We start from the raw sequence: 16,467 nt of genomic DNA, 5'->3' as shown, positions 1-16,467 counted from the left end.
ATATTATAGATAATATTCTCCAAGGAAGGAATTTTAAGCTTAAAAAGCGATTTATATCTTTTGAAAATTCTTATGAGCTAAAATTGGTGAATTAAGGCATGTGTGGTAATTTTATTTGCATAAATATGATGATGTCATGACCTCATTTGCAACACAATTATGTCTTATACGAATCATGCTTTATTTTTTCAAAGTCATTATCATAAGATAATCCACACTAAAACTTTACATACATCAAAGTAATGTCTAATATTACACATATTACAGTCTCATATCTAACAACACTTGTGCCATGAATTTGGTTGGATTGTAAACGCTATGATAGCAAGATTTATGCTACAAGTTTATTTGCATTAAATCTCATTTGTATTGTATGAATCAATCTCCCTTATGACATGTAATGTGTAGAAGTTAATACTTCTTGAACAGCAGTGAAAGACCGAGAAGGAAGAAGACAGAACTTGAACTTTTATTATTATTTTTCCTTACCTACATACAAGCGGCTGACGCCTATATATAATCTATTCTAGTGTTAGTAGAGTACACGTGTAAGTTGATCATTGGTACAATATACAAAGTAATATAAATAACTTCCTTAACATAAGGTACATAACGTGCATACCATTTGTCTTGTTCGAAGTCAAAATGAAAATATCGGTTGCATGAAAATTGACTCTGAAAAATCAATAATATAATCTCTCTTGTATCATATTGATCAATGAATAGATTTGTTTGATAAAGTCGCATATATCATAGCTACCCATGACAAAATTTATGATTTGCCCCCACTGGCATCATAATCAACTCTAATAAGACTTTCATTATAATCAACTCTAACAATATATTTATCATAGCTTTTTCTAGTAAAATTTATGTTATAAACTCACTAGCTTCATAAACATCTTCTTTAAGACCTATGCCTCAATCATCTAATATATATAAAGCTTGTATAGTGACAGAACTACGATCCTCATCAAGATTTATTTCTACCGCATTTGAAATCAACATTAGTAATAAGCTATTAATATTTTAAACCTCATTATTTTGTAGGAGATCTTATATACTTATTCCAAAAATTTTATGTATTTACAGATAAAATGACTAAATTTTAATGAAAGTACAAATATAATAATATTTATTTTATTTTAACTAAATTAAAATTAATAATAATCTATTTTATTTTATCATTTAGATATTATATACAAATTTAGAGATCAGATTCATATATTGGTCGATTTGATAATATAAATTTAGTATAAATATTTGATCATCTAAATCCAAAATTATAATTAAAAAAAATAAAATTTATATTACCTTAAATGCACCATCTTAATCCAGTCAGCTGGTGCGGTTCCCGTGAGAGATGCCTTCAGAGTACCGAAGTAGATTTGGCTTTCTTCTTCTTCTTCTTCTTCTTCTTTCCACAGCGGAGAAAGTCTTCCTCCTGTTTGTTGTTCTATTCTTGCCTTTTGGCTGTGAGGATCCAAGAAAAAAAAAAGGTGAGGTGGTTAAATATTTTGGTCCGTTTAGTCGGTCGCCGGAATTCCCAATTGGTTAGAATTGAATGGGAAAGGAGAATAGATTCTTGCCTGCAGAATGGGAATCGACTTTTGCCTTTTAGTGGGGGATGGATCACCCACCCTTCTTTGTATGAGTGGGTTTAGGGTTTATTAATTGCATTCTATACTGAACTTAGTGGAAGAATAGCGTTCGTTAGGGGGTTCGTCTTGGTACAAAGTTAGAGATAGAGAGAGAGAGAGAGAGAGAGAGAGAGAGAGAGAGATTTTCTCTTCTTGATTATTACATGTTGTGAAAGACATGACTATAAAATTAAATATTTATAGTATATCATTATTTTTTATTTCATATATGCATATGCAATTATGATGAAATCTAAAAGATAGATTTTTAAGTCATGAAGAAAGTCGGGGATATATTATGTTAGAGATGGAAGGCCTTCTAACACTCTTTATAATGCAACTTTATTCAATATTGATAATTACTTAAAATGTTTAGTAATATAAAGTATAAAATCCACCAAGGTTTAGGGTGATTGGTGGGCGAACATGGTAGGAAACCTCCCATTCCAGGTTCGAATCTCCTCTACGGTGGCCTCGCCTCTTTAGTGAGACAAAGCAAGTGTGTGCCCGATGCCAATGGGTAGCCTCGCTAGGTTTCGTCGAGAGATTAGTTACACCATCAAGCACTTCCTTTGGAGTAGCGGCGAGTAGATACCCTTTGTTTTCATAAATGAAGTGGAGGTATATCTTAAATTACATCATTTATTGATAAACTAATTTGAAGTAGTGAAAAATACAATTAATTTCCATTAAAAAAAATTAGTTCGATTAGCAAGCCAATTAGAACATTTTTTTCAAGGTATTAAGGGTGGTTAAAGGATAAAATACCAATTAATCCTAACTCTAATATTGTCATATTGGACAAGATTAGCCCAATTTTAGTCTAGCTTAATTTGATTTGAAAAATACATTAATTTCCATTAAGAATATAAATGATGATAACTATGAATCTTAAGAAAGAATTATGTAAATTCTAAATTAATTAGAAGATTAAAAGGTGAATCAAACATGGATAATTTTAGTCTAGCTTAATTTGATTTGATCATGCCTTATATGTTTCTTAGATAAATATATATTATGTTATCATCACAAGGGAATAATATTTATATGGCTAAGTACAATAATTTAAGTCATTTGAGTGAAATAATAATAATTGGACAAGATCAGCCCAATTTATTTTTAAAAATATGATAAAGATTGTAGAGCATAAAACATTTTATTTTTCAATGATATTAATATTTAGTCCACATTATTTCTTAGGATTTAGGGTTATTAAATCAAACAATGCATGACATAAGCATTTTAGTGGGGAGAGATTCTTTCTTGTTAGTCCAAGATTATTGTAATTAATTAGGCCTAAGTTATTAGTGGAACTCGGCCTGATTTGAAGTGACAATTATTCCTTTCTATCAGATTCTCTTCTTCTGCACCATCATTAACAAAATAATTAATTCTCATAAAAGCTACAATTAAGTTGCTAATACACTTATATAGAACAAAAGACAGCTATAATTAAACATTTAAATAGAATTAGTGCTTGAGGAATGTTACACATTTAGCTTACTGAAGATTACAATTTATCAGTATCAATTGTTGTTTAAATTAATTCCTAGTGCTCGTCAGATTCCCATTTTTTTCCTTTTATTTGGCTTGAAAAGTTAGAAGAGATGCAACTCGCTTTTATAACTTGGTTAAGAGCTTAGATTTTTTGCTAAAATAACTCGGGATCAAGATTTATATGTGTTGTATGTGTGGATTTTTAATTAAATTAAATTAAAATTCAAATAAAAAGAAGTTAGAAAAGTTCCCCCATTTAGAATTGAAGATTAATGAGCTAAACAAAATTAATTAGCTACTTAATTTGATACCAAACCTCTTAATTATAATTTTTTTAATGAGATGCTAATATAAATATGATAATATATAGGGGTAATAAGGCCAATATTAATAATGCAATTAGGTCTATCTAGAAATGTCAAGTCTTCCTTTTGTGCTCTGCCATTGTCTTCAGCACCACTCTTTATAGTGTGATTGATTAATCAAACAGAATAGACAGCCACAAAGTATTTAAATATTTTTTATTGTGTGAGGAGGAAAGTGACAATTTGGCTAAAATTTGTGAGGATTCTCAAAGAATAATTATAATACCGTATCAATTGGTGCTTAATTTAATCCCAGTGCCCATTCGGCATTTAAAACTAAAGATTAATGTAATTTAAATAGACTAATCACTGGTTAATTAGACCTCATATTCATAATTAAAAAAAAAATGAGTTTCTGAATTCACAAAAGCTTTGTTTGGTTGCAAATACAGTTAGTATGGGTGGTTCAAGATATTCTAATACAAAATATATCATAATAAATTTTAAAAACTTTACATTTAGCTAAAATTAAAATAATTAAAAATATTATATACAACATTAATTACAATTTAAACTCAAAATTTGAAGCCTACTTTAAAGTGATTTGTATTAATATATATATATTAACACACAATAACACACGATATCCTCTTAGTCATTTGCAGGTATTTATCTCTTAACCTTAGATCCTAAGTACCTTTATTTTCCTTAGCATGAACTACCAAGCAATATTATATGTCTAATAAAGGTTTCTCCTTAACATGATAGTGAAGTGTAAATCATGTCTGTTAGCCTACGACTAGGTAGGCATTCTTAATTTGCAAGATCTCCTTTGATTAGGTAAACCATCGTTGCTAATAGGGAACCTCAAGACACAATATGACTAAGTAGATCAAAGGCCCTAATGACTAGAACAATGGCATGTGAACTTGATCGAGATGATGCACATTATAAATATTAAAAATTGGCACTCATCAACTTTGTTGTCCGTCTCCACTAACAGTATCAATGCAGACAATCGTTTATAAGGTCGATAAATATTATCGACACAAATGTTGATGCATGTCTTGTCGTCTGCCTTCTTCAACAAAGTCGATACACATTGTTTATAAGACCAATGCATGTCATCACCACTAACATCGATATTTGTAGACTTGGTTGCTTGTCGTCTCCAACAACATTGACACACTTCTATCACTATTAAATCTCTCTCAACAACTATGAATCTTGACACAATAACAAGATTTATGTAGGATCATATTCTCCAATATCTCTCATAGAAAAATTGTCAAATAGACTACAAATGATTTCTTGAATATAATTTCAATGCCTCAATGCTCCTTAAACTTCCATTATATAATTCATCAACCATAATTCATGTCTACAATATTATATCAATAAGTTCCTCAATTACAAGGAAATGCATCATTTCTAACCTACAACATATATTGGTAGAATTATTTAACTGGGTTGGTTGGATCCCGTGATACTTCCCTTTTAAAAATTTTCATATATATAAAATATTTGATGTCTGTAACAACATTTTTTTATCTATATGCATAATAGATCTTCATAAAAAGAATTTTTTCTCTACCCCATAATTTTTTTAGAACATAACAAGGGTTTACAGCGATTTTGGAAATGAAAATTCAAAACGCTAGCTTGATGTTCCATGCAAGATAGATCAAACCATTTTTTTATGCGAGATTCTCAGCCAATATTGAGGATCGCCTTTCAAGATTTGCAGCGAGCAGACGACCGCATAACAAGTCTCTTCCTTTTTAAATTTTCAGCTTTACATCCCGCCAATCGACTCCAACGGCTCTCCATGATCTCTGTTGCCCGAAGCTCGCATAAAAAGCTCAGAACCCAACTCTTACGCGCAATCTCTTCCAACTGTACGAGCCATAGATTCCTTCTCAAATCTCTGCACGCCTGCGCATCCAAACCAGAGCCGTCCTTCGCCGCCAAAGCCATCCGATCGATCTGTAGAGAGGGTGATATTTTTCAAGCCAGAAAACTGTTTGACGAAATTCCTGAGAAGGATGTTTTCTCTTTTTCAGCCATGATTTATGGCTATGCGAGCAATGGATTCTTCTCCGAATCGCTTCTCCTGTTTTATCAGATGCAGATGCAGGAGTTCAACATCTCTCCCAACGCTCACGCCTTTGTTGCAGTTTTACTTGGCTCTGCAGGCCAAAGGAACTTCAAGTTCACCAAATGTATTCATGGAAGAATCATCAAAACTGGTTTGGAATCCAATACGTTCGTGAGAACTTCTTTGCTGAATTCATACTCTAAATGTGGAGTAGCTATTGATGCTTATAAATTATTTATTGAAATAGAAAGTCCAAAGCTTGTTTCCTGGAATGCTATGATTGCTGGATTTGTCTTCAATTGTGAATTTGAACAGGTTTTCTGGTTATTTGAACTGCTTCTAAAAGCCGGCATCATGCCTAATTGCATCACCATGATGAGTGTTACTCAAGGCAGCATTGGTCATGGCTCATGGAGACTATGTGAAAGCATTCATGGCTATATTGTTAAGGCTGGGTTTGAGTCTAATATCTCCTTGATGAATTCAGTCCTTGATATGTACTCGAGTTTTCGGAGTTTAGATTCTACTAGATGTTTCTTCATGAAGATGACTACCAAGGATGTTATTACTTGGACAAACATGATGAGTTTTATGATAGAGCTTTCATGTCCTGCTGAAGCTTTTCAACTATTTTCTCAGATGAGAAGTACTGGAATCAAAGCTGATGTGGTTTCCATGGTCAGTGTTATCACTTCTTGTACACTTTTGGGAGATCTAGCAAAAGGTAAGACCATCCATGGCCAAATTATGGCCTATGGATTTGGTTCAGAGCTTCCTGTAATGAATTCTCTGATAACATTGTATTCCAGATGTGGAGATATATGGTCAGCTAAGATCTTGTTTGATGATATAGTTAATAAGAGCTTAGTATCATGGACCGCAATGATGTTTGGGTATTTATGCAATAGGCAGCCTAGAGAAGGGCTTCATTTGTTGATTAGAATGAGAAGAAAAGAAGCTTTTCATCTTGATTCAGTAACATTGATTTGTTCTTTAGCATCTAGTAGTGAGATGGCTAGTCTTGCGTTTTGTAAGGAACTTCATGTTTATAGCTTGAAATCAGGTTTAATACTATATGTTAATGTGCAGAATAGCTTGATGATTGCATATGGGAGGTGCGGTTATGCTGATATTGGTTTTAGAGTATTTAAAGAGATGATTCGTAGGGATATTGTATCATGGAATGCAATGATATATTCATATGGGATTAATGGAGAAGGACAAGAAGCAGTTGCTCTATTTCAGGAGATGGAGAGCTGCGGCGAACCGCCGGACAGTATCACATTTGTAAATGTTTTGAATGCTTGTAGCCACTCTGGGATGGTGGATGAGGGATTGATGGTTTTTGAAAAGATGTTGAAGGAGAAGAGAATCAGACCAAGAGAAGAGCATTGTGGGTGCATTGTGAACATGCTTGCTCGCGCCAATCGATTGGAGGATGCAAAGAAATTGGCAGATTCGATGCCAGAAGAGGTTAATTCAAGTGTTTGGAAGGCTTTGCTTGGCGGGTGTCGGATTAATACGGATTACAGGTTTGCAGAAGTTGCTGCAGAAAGGGTGTTTGAGATCGCTTCCGATGATGCCAGCCATTTTGTTTTGCTTTCAAATGTTTATGCCTCAGTGGGGAGATTTGATCATGTTGAAAGTTTGAGAAATGAAATTCGAAAGAAGGGTTTGGTTAAAAATATTGGATTTAGCATGGTTGATAATGTGCCTCATGGAAATGTTGAAGGTGGAACTGCTTGATCTGTTGTAACCAAGGAAGGCTTCTGCCATTTGGTTCTATGTTGAGGAGTTGAGATAATGGAGACAATGAAGGGGGCCTTTGTCCAGCAAAAGAATTAAAATTATTTTTGGAAAATTGTTGAAATATTGGATCAATTCAAGTTGTCCATAACTTGGAACTCATCAAGCATGAAGTCGCTTAAACTCTTCCTCATCTAGAGTCTAAACTCACCAAGTTGCCCGGGGGAAAATTCTACTAAGCTTTTAGTACTTGGATATTGAATTAACCGAAGGAATTAAAGAATTCGCCTACTCACTTACATAATTCTCAAGAAGATCTTGGTTATCCATTCACGGTGCTCACATGTTAATCAAGAGTTAAAACCATAACTCACTCAAGGCTCTCGCCAAAAGAATTTGTCAAAGGTATCCGTCCACTATTTGGAACTTGCTTGAAGTTCTCATCTAGTGAACAACTAGTTAAGTTCACTCGCATGAATATCAACTATACCGAGCCTATTTATGTACCTTTCTTATTTATTTTTTAATATAGCTCTTCCCATGCCACTGAACTAGCTCCATCACTTGTAAGTAGAGGTTGATTAATTAGGTGTAGGCATAATTGAATCATGTACTTTTGAGGGGGCCAAAACCCTATCCCTTATGATTTTCCCAAAATTTCTATCCAAATAATCAACTACAAGTTTGATTTGACATGCTATTTCTCTATTGAAGAGGTCAACCACATCTCCTATAAATCCAAATCACTTCAAAAGAATCTCTAAATATATCCTCTCTTCTATCCCTTTCTTTGGACTCAATCAAAATCTACAATAGTCTTAGTGTGACTTCCAAACAACATTGAATCCAACGCAAGAAACTTTTTAAAAGAAGCAATGGAAGCTCTATATTGTTGAGCTTTCGAGATGATCTTTCATACCCAGTAAGGTTATTGCTATGACACTTGCTTGCTAATGTAAATTGCACTCTCAATTATTGGCTCACATGGGATTGTTTGACACAAGAAGCAGGGCATGGACCAGTGTTTGCATGCACTCTATGTTCTGCAAGAATAAGTTCTTGTTAAACTCTATTAATTTGTGGAAAATATTAGGTTTGAAGTTTTCACTTGTTATGTCTGTTTTCTTACACCAAATTGCCAAACATTATTACTGGATTACATTAATTTGCATTATATATATATATATATATATATATATATATATCCAAAATAGTTCCACAACTTATTTTAGAGGTAATTACAGCCAACCCAAAATATACCCTAAGAAAAAAATGCCAATGCAAGGATAAGCAAGAGAATTGAAGGAAAATTACAAGCTAAAGGTTTAGTCATTTAAAGAATGACAAAAAGAACACAAGCCTATGTGTTAATCAAGTTGCTAACAATTCTAAGAACCAAAAGTTCCATTCATCTAAATTCCAAGCCATTCATGATTTAAACTAACTTCTCACGATTGGGTATTACGGTTAAAGATCTTATGGTGCCAAGAGCTACCTCAGCCACTATCTCTCATTCATTTACAGAATGAGCATGGGAAATTATATTGGGGCTTTCTATGTAACCTTGTTGGAAAATTATAAAATCATAATTTTAATATTAACAAACCTAAGCTAGCTCTCCTCTTCCCATCGTTCCCTGGATATCTCACCTGAGTCAACAATAATCACCTTCTTCCTTGGTTTACCATTGTAGGTACCTGCTCCACCTTCTATGGCATAGACTGTGTCCATTCCCTGTAATACCTTCCCAAATGCCACATGCTCCCCATCCAACCTACAGAGACAATAAAGAAACGCTAGTGCATCAGATTTCTGAAAGTTCTAGGATAAGAAAGATTATTAGGTGCAGATTCCATACATTGCTCTAAAAGTGAATAATTTGTGTACTCACAACACTACTGAGTACAATTTTTATTCCATTCTTTTGGTGTATGCAACGTGTTAACTGATTACTCGGTGTATAGTCACAGCAAGTTCATAGCTGTCTACTCCAATACTCCACACCTAGGCTTCGTTTGGGACGGCTTTTTTACTGTTTTTTGAAGCAGTAAAAAAGCCATCCCAAACGAAGCCCTAAAACTACGGTATGTAATCTGCACTTAATAACTTCTAGTATGATAGGTGGCACATACCAGCTAGCCTTCACTGATGTTATGAAAAACTGTGATCCATTGGTATCAGGCCCAGAATTTACCATGGATACAACACCTGGAGGAAAGATGCTAATTTTAACAAGCAAGTAACCCAAGACTTCATGATGAGTAGTAGCAGTTGCAAAGAGACGAAGTAGATAGTTTAAACAAATTAAAATTAGAAAAAAAAAATGCATCAGGTAATTGAATTTCAGATTTTTTTTTTCTCTCTTATTTTTCCTTTTAGTTTGATTTGAGTACCTTATTCTACAAAATTGTAGGAACTGTAAACCAAAGTCAATCTAATCAAAATAGTATTTGATGGAACAAACATTAACAATAATAGCAATATACTTCATTTTCGATTTTTCGCTATATGTAAAAATAAATTTAATATTCCTTCACATGTTTCCTTCTATTAAAGAAGTTTTTATAGAAATGTAGCAAGCAGTCCAGATGGCACCTGAAATGAACCACAGCTTATTTGCACCGAAACTAAAAGATTGACCAATGTGTACTAAAACAGCACTGCAAATTATCAAAGAAAAAAAAACCTTGAAATAGGAAGACAGGAAAATGCAATGAGAAATCTTAGTGAAGGCTTCTAGGGCATGTACCCCTCTTTCTCCGATCATCCACTTCCCTTGCCCGAAATGCCTCTAATAGTGGTTGGTCACCCTACCACCTCCACCACAAAATTCCCTCATTGTTATCCCCTCATCCATAAACCTGATTCGCACCTTATCTGAGCCCTAAGAGGTGGCTCTTGAAAAAAAAAAGAGGTGGCTCTTGATAAAAAATTGTGGGCTCCGAAAATTCGGTCCCGGCCTCCGCCCGCTTTTCTTTTTATACAGCGAGGGAGTTTTAACAGAATAAGTTCCGGGGTAAATTTTGAAAGGCAGATGAGTTTGTAGATAAGACACTACCTAGAGATTTCGCCCTCATTTTTGCGAGGACTTTATAATCTGAGTTCTGATTTATTATAGGCGCAAGCCCCTATAGTTAATTACCCCTCCCGATCACGAGAGAGAACTTTCGATTAAGGCTAGTCGAGGGCTTTGTGCCCTGTCAATCATATCCTATTGATTCATATCTCAAGGATTTGATGCCAATAAAGAACGTAACGACGCTGGCCATAACCGGTATTTCGTGGTGCCATTTGGCGACAAAACCACTCAGTTCAGAGGGCCCCGGGTCATAACCGTTTATCATGCGGTGCCATTTGGCGGCAAAACCGCCGGTTAGAGGACACATACCATGTCCTTAATAGCATGAGGTTGTTTGAGAATGGATCCTAGTGATATTTTCTACTAGGCATTTGGCTCTTTATGAGCTAAAGTTAAATTGAATTTGTCCACCCCGGCAGACTATTGCGGAGGGTGGATGGATTTTGCTTTAAGCGATTGATAGTTTATTTCAATTTTAAATATTTTTGGGATTTTGAGATTTTCTGGAGTTTTTTGAATTTTGTAGAGTTTTGGATTGTGGGCATTTGGGTGGAGCTTTGAAATATTTGAAATGAACTTTAAACATTTGGGAGACATTTGAAAATATTTGGGAACCCCTCCGGTTGAGATCTGCATTCAACACGGCCATCATCGGGGTGTTTGGGGACATTTTCTCTTTTGTAGCTTGAACCTTGTCGACTCTATGTCGACAGAGGATCGGGTTTCGTAGGCTTTGAGACTTTATTAGTGAATTCTTTTGATTGTAGGCCTTGAAGGCCTAATATGAATGCATTGAAATAAGTACTCCGGTCTCCACAACCGTGTATTTGTTTGAAAGTTCGAACCTTGTCGACTCCTATTGATCCGTATATAAGGATCGGGTTCGAACAAGAATTCACTTATTGACCCGCGTAGCATCCCTGGACATCACGTGTGTACCAATAACACGTTCGTCGGGGCCCATACGGGTGTTTGGCGGCATTTCATAATTGAACCCTGTCTACTCCTTTTTACCTGCTTAGGAGGATCATGTTCAAATTTAATAACCCGCGCAACATCCCTAAACGTCACTTGTGTACCAATAACACGCTCGCCGGGGCCCGTGCGGGTGTTGATTGTATACCCTCTTTTAGTGTACCTAAGTGTGTACAAACTACAGTGCATGTGCGAGGATATTTTGGAATATTCGTGAAACGCCTTCTGTCCGCTTCCAAGAACGTCGCGGATCCGGTGGCGCGAAGTAGCAGCTTCTGAATATAGTTGTTCGCCGCTTCGTACAGGTTGATTGTCGTACACTACTCGTTGCCTTCTGCAGGTGGATCATAGTGTACCAACTAATCTCCTGCCTTTGTAGAAGCTCGTAGGAGCTTGTATTCTTTATACATTCTGCTGTGATTTTGGTCTTTACAATACAGCCACTATTGCTAGAGGTAGTTCTATTCATCTTTAGACTGAAGTTGACTACAGGATAATGTATTTACTGTAGTCTTTATGCATCTACCCATGGATGGATGTTGTACATACATTTGTATTCGTAGAGGATTTATATGGATTGCAGATCTTCTGATGTTATAGAAGGGCCTTCGCATTTATCACAGTTCTTCTATATTTTGTATGTGAAGGATCTTCTACAACGACTTGAAGGAGTTTGCATTTGTCGTACTTCTTCATCCATATTTGTAGGCGGGATATTGGGTGTATAACAAACTTCCTACAGTAATTCATAAGTATTTGCATTTGTTGAATTCCACCTGCCTTTGCTTGCATGATCAACATAAATTTGCATACCAACTATCATCATTGGTAGGAAATTTAACTGCCAGGGATTTTGTATAATTCATTTGCAACCAAACTATACCTTCCCTCTGATTTTCTTTGCTTGTTGAGTTCAATGTATCTGTTTGTAATAGATTCATAGTTCTCACTTACATTTGAACCACAAGATATTACTACATCCACTTTTGTGAGTCATAATCTCTTGTAGGTGGTAGAAGCATTTGTTCTTCCCTTTGTTATAGTGGACTGTATAAATACCCCAACACTTGTTGCATGCTTCTTGTAGATTTGTTCAAGCCAATCAATTTTGCATGAACATTTACAATCATTTGTGAGTGAATGATACTACGACCTACATTGTCTTTAAACACAGCTTTTAGTCTACAAGGGACTTATATGTGGATGGCAATTTCAACATACCTTTTGCATCAATTGTTTGACATTGTGTTTCAACACAAGTCTCCTATTCATATGAATGGATGATATCTTATACATCAATTGATTCGTGGATCTCGCATTATCAGTTGTGAGAGAAATGTCTCACATATGAATTACAATATTCATTAAAGTAGCCTTGTGTATCTTATTGTAATTTAAATTACACATTCTTATTAACCAAAGATGGCATTTGAGTCCATGTCCAAGTTCAAGCTTCTTTATACTCATTTGAACTTGAATCCACAAGTCTTCTATTTATCCCAATGGTGAGCTCATATTCAAGTTCATTTAGCCTTTCATGGTTTGATTTGAATTCAGGCACTTTATTGTTTATGTCAAGTTAGAATGAATTTCAAGGTGAGTTTAGGCTCATTCATCCTTTTGAGTTTGAAACACAAGTTTAAGTCCAAAACATGTTCAGGCTCAATATGAGCCTCTTCCGCTCGTCGAGTCCCCTGCTGTTTTGCAAAGTTCAAGTCCAAACTCAAGTTCACTGTGCTTGATTCAAATCAAGTCCAAGTTTGTTCATTTGATTTCAAATTTGAGTTCAATTGAATCCAGGTTTTAGTCCAACTTGAGTCCAACTCAAGTCTTACACAAGTTCTTGCTTAAACCATTTAATTATTCAAGTTTGAACTTAGTTCAAATGATATCCAAATGAGTGTCCAAATAAGATTCAATATTTTTAAAGTCCTTGGATTTTCGATCCAAATTTCGGTAGCCTCCCGGCGTCTCCCTGTTTAGGGGAAAAAACCAAGAGGTAACCTTCCCCTCGATGCTACGTGAGCGCTTCAGGTAAGTGTCAAAAATGACACCACGGTCGCATATATATATTTTATCCCCGCCCGCTACGTGAGCGTTTAAGGATTTTTTTTTTTTATTATTATTATAAGAAGAAAACACATGTTAAAGATAAGCATAGATTTCCCCTCTGCACCACGTGGGCGTTCGGAGGTACTTATATAAAAAAAACATAATTTTTTATCTCCTTCGCCGCAAGCGCCTCACCGGTTTCCCTCCCTACAACGCTACTTGAGCGCGTAGGGGGTTTGCTGGCTCGTTGCTAGCATTGTAGGGGGTTTGACGGCCCGTTGCAAGTCACAATAAAAGAATCACTTTTATTATTATTATTTTTACATTAATTAATTATAATTAATGATAATTAATTAAGATTTTAAAGTAATTAATTATAATCAAATTTAAATAATCATAATTAATATTATATATATATCCTTCACCTAAGCTCGGGCAGGAGGCGGCTATGGGATCGGAGAAGGTAGGTCGGAAGAGGCGCGGGCAAGGCTGGAAGAAGAGCAAGGTCGGGTTAGCTCTCCTCTCTCTCTCTCTCTCTCTCTCTCTCTCTCTCTCTCTCTCTGCTTGTGGCTGGACCGAAAGAAACAAGAGGCAGAGAGGTCGGCTGGAGCTTGAGATCGAAAATGCAGTGACTTTCGATCCTACGGGTAGGAAAGTCGTGGGGATGAGAGGATCGAAAGTGGAGATTGATTGGAGAAGGAGAGTCGCGGGATGCAGAGGCCTTACGGGTTTGTGGTCGGAGACGAGGGAGATGCGATCGCCTGGGAGAGTCACGGGAGAAGAGCTCGTGGATTTCGGGAGGAAGGAGTTTGCGATCGTGTAGAGTCGAAGAGAGCAGCAACCGAAGGTCTTATTTGCTTCGGTATTTAACGACGCTTACGGGAGCGGGATCGAGGCGTTGTAGGATCGCAAAATTCTTGGGAAGCGATGGCGAACGGTGCCGAATCAGCGTAACCTCGGCAGGATTCATGGACCCGATGGTCTTGAGGTATGTATGCAAGATTTACGGTGTCTTCCTTTTTTTTGTTCTTTGCACAGAGGTTAACAAAAAAAGAAAAAAAAATAGAGTTGGCTCTTGATAAAAGAAATTCTCCTCATCAAACTTCTCTCATCCAATCTACTTTCCCTTAGATTTGGCCAAGGGAATCTCGATTAAATCTTGATTAGGGTTAGTAATCGAAATCGTTGTTGAAGTTTTGATTGCATCCCAATGAGCTTCCTCATCTTTTCCTCCATCCCTCCCAATCAGCTCTCCATAATAGTAAACCTTCCTTCCACGATTGAAAACCTTCCTTCCATGGTTGAGAACTTTTCCTCCATCCTGGATTTGATTTGCTCCACTTTGCCTTCCAACGCATCCACCTTCTTTCCTGTCATCTCTCCAAAACTTTGGTCTGATACCAATTTGTTATGTCTTGGAAGTAAAAATAACGAAAGAAACAAGTAGAAAGTGCAGGAATATGAAGATAAAGACTTTTTTTTTATTATCTCTTCAATAAGAAAGAAAGATACAAGTGATAACTATTCGAGAGGTAGATCAGCTCTCCCACAAATCCTAGACGCCGCTAGGAACAACTCCTAAGAAAATTACAGCAAACATAAATCACATAATGAAAATAAAATAACATAATTATCCTTAAATAAACCAATATATTTTTCTCCCAAATCTGAATTCAAATCAGCCTTTTCTCTTAAAAAAATCTTTCTAATTTCCTCCCAAATCTCAATTCAAATCAGACATCTTCCCCAAATAAAACATTCCTAATTCCCTCCCGAATTTGAATTCAAATCAGCATTTTTCCTTAAATGAACCTTTCCTAATTTCCTCGCCAATCTAAATTCAAATCAGTCATCTTTTCCTAAATAAACTTTATTAATTATATCTCTCCTAATTTCTCCTCCTTACGTAGCGAATATTAACTCCCCTGGGCCCCACAAGATGGGCCCCCTAGCGTATCAGAGGCATTTTATGTTATTAAGTGGTAGATGAGGTTCTTGTATAAATCTCCTTATGTTGGAAAAAATATCCATAACAAATTTATTCTCTATATTTTCCGTCAACAAGCATCCATATAAGAGAAGTACATTATTCAGAAGGAAATGTGCCACAGTTTACAAAGGAATGGATTTGGTTTGTGTTTAGCCCTTTAAAGAAATAAAATACTGAAGCGGATTGATATTGTGCAAGTTTTGATATATATCATTGATAAAAGGATAATAAATTTTATTATGAAAATAAAGTAAAAAAAAAAATTCCGATCTTTATGTCATGAAATGTCAATAAGTCCAGCGGATTGACATCATAGAAATTATGAGTGCATGAAGAAGCTTTTTAAACTTAACAATATGAAAGGAATATGGAGCTAAATATTGGTAAGAATACATAGTAATGAAGCCTGAAGAAATAATGATTATTCACCTATAAAAGTGAAAAATGCATCTAAAAACAAGAACGTTAATCTTTTTTTAATTTAATTTACTTTGTATGAATTGCACCTTTAAGAGAGGATATTTTAGTTAAGGCTAGTGCAGCTGAAGACAGAAAAAAAAAATCATACAGATCCAGACCTGCATGAGAGTGCTTTATGATGAAATTCTCATCAGGAAAAGTGCCACCATATATGGATTCACTGCCTCTACCATCACCGTAAGTGATATCGCCACCTTGAATCACAAAACCAGAAACTATGCGATGAAAAGGTGTTCCCTTGTAATGAAGAGCCTTTCCATGGCCCCCCCTGCCCTTCTCACCTGAAGAAGGGAATGGAATTTCATGCATCTCTATTAAGTAAAGATATTCTAAAAGCCTCTTGGAATAATAACCTAATTGCGCTCCAAGGAAGAGTAAGTATTCATAAAAAAACTAAATATCAGAAGAAAAAGGGGGAAATATGAAAGCTTATTCATCCCGATACCTGTACAAAGTGATCTGAAGTTTTCTACAAACCAAAAAAAGATAAGCATTAGTAAACATACTAAAACAATAAATAGTGAAAGGACTTATATTCACATTAAGCACGTAAAAATGAAGAAAAAAAGACATGATATCACATCAAATAAGAGTTAAAGTGGGTG

General features: G+C 35.5%; 2 protein-coding genes across 2 annotated transcripts in view; one reads left to right on the top strand and one right to left on the bottom strand.

The window, feature by feature from the left end:
• Positions 1 to 5,141: 5,141 nt before the first annotated feature.
• LOC110102093 (pentatricopeptide repeat-containing protein DOT4, chloroplastic-like) lies at positions 5,142 to 7,286 on the top strand. Its single transcript, XM_020830268.1, has one exon. The coding sequence runs from the start codon at positions 5,142 to 5,144 to the stop codon at positions 7,284 to 7,286; it is 2,145 nt and encodes a 714-aa protein (XP_020685927.1).
• A 1,299-nt stretch (positions 7,287 to 8,585) lies between these two features.
• The window catches only part of LOC110102096 (peptidyl-prolyl cis-trans isomerase CYP21-1), a 37,300-nt gene continuing 29,418 nt past the window's right edge, over positions 8,586 to 16,467 (bottom strand). The window contains exons 4-7 of the mRNA XM_020830271.2: positions 16,308 to 16,331; positions 15,961 to 16,143; positions 9,419 to 9,494; positions 8,586 to 9,060 (exon numbers count right to left, since the gene is read on the bottom strand). Coding sequence (XP_020685930.1) covers positions 8,898 to 9,060; positions 9,419 to 9,494; positions 15,961 to 16,143; positions 16,308 to 16,331 — 446 coding nt within the window. The 3' untranslated portion in view covers positions 8,586 to 8,897. The remainder of the gene's footprint in view (positions 9,061 to 9,418; positions 9,495 to 15,960; positions 16,144 to 16,307; positions 16,332 to 16,467) is intronic.

Source organism: Dendrobium catenatum, unplaced genomic scaffold (assembly GCF_001605985.2).
Source record: "Dendrobium catenatum unplaced genomic scaffold, ASM160598v2 fragScaff_scaffold_243, whole genome shotgun sequence".
NCBI classification, from domain to species: Eukaryota; Viridiplantae; Streptophyta; class Magnoliopsida; order Asparagales; family Orchidaceae; genus Dendrobium; species Dendrobium catenatum.
This window is presented reverse-complemented; position numbering and strand designations above follow the sequence as displayed.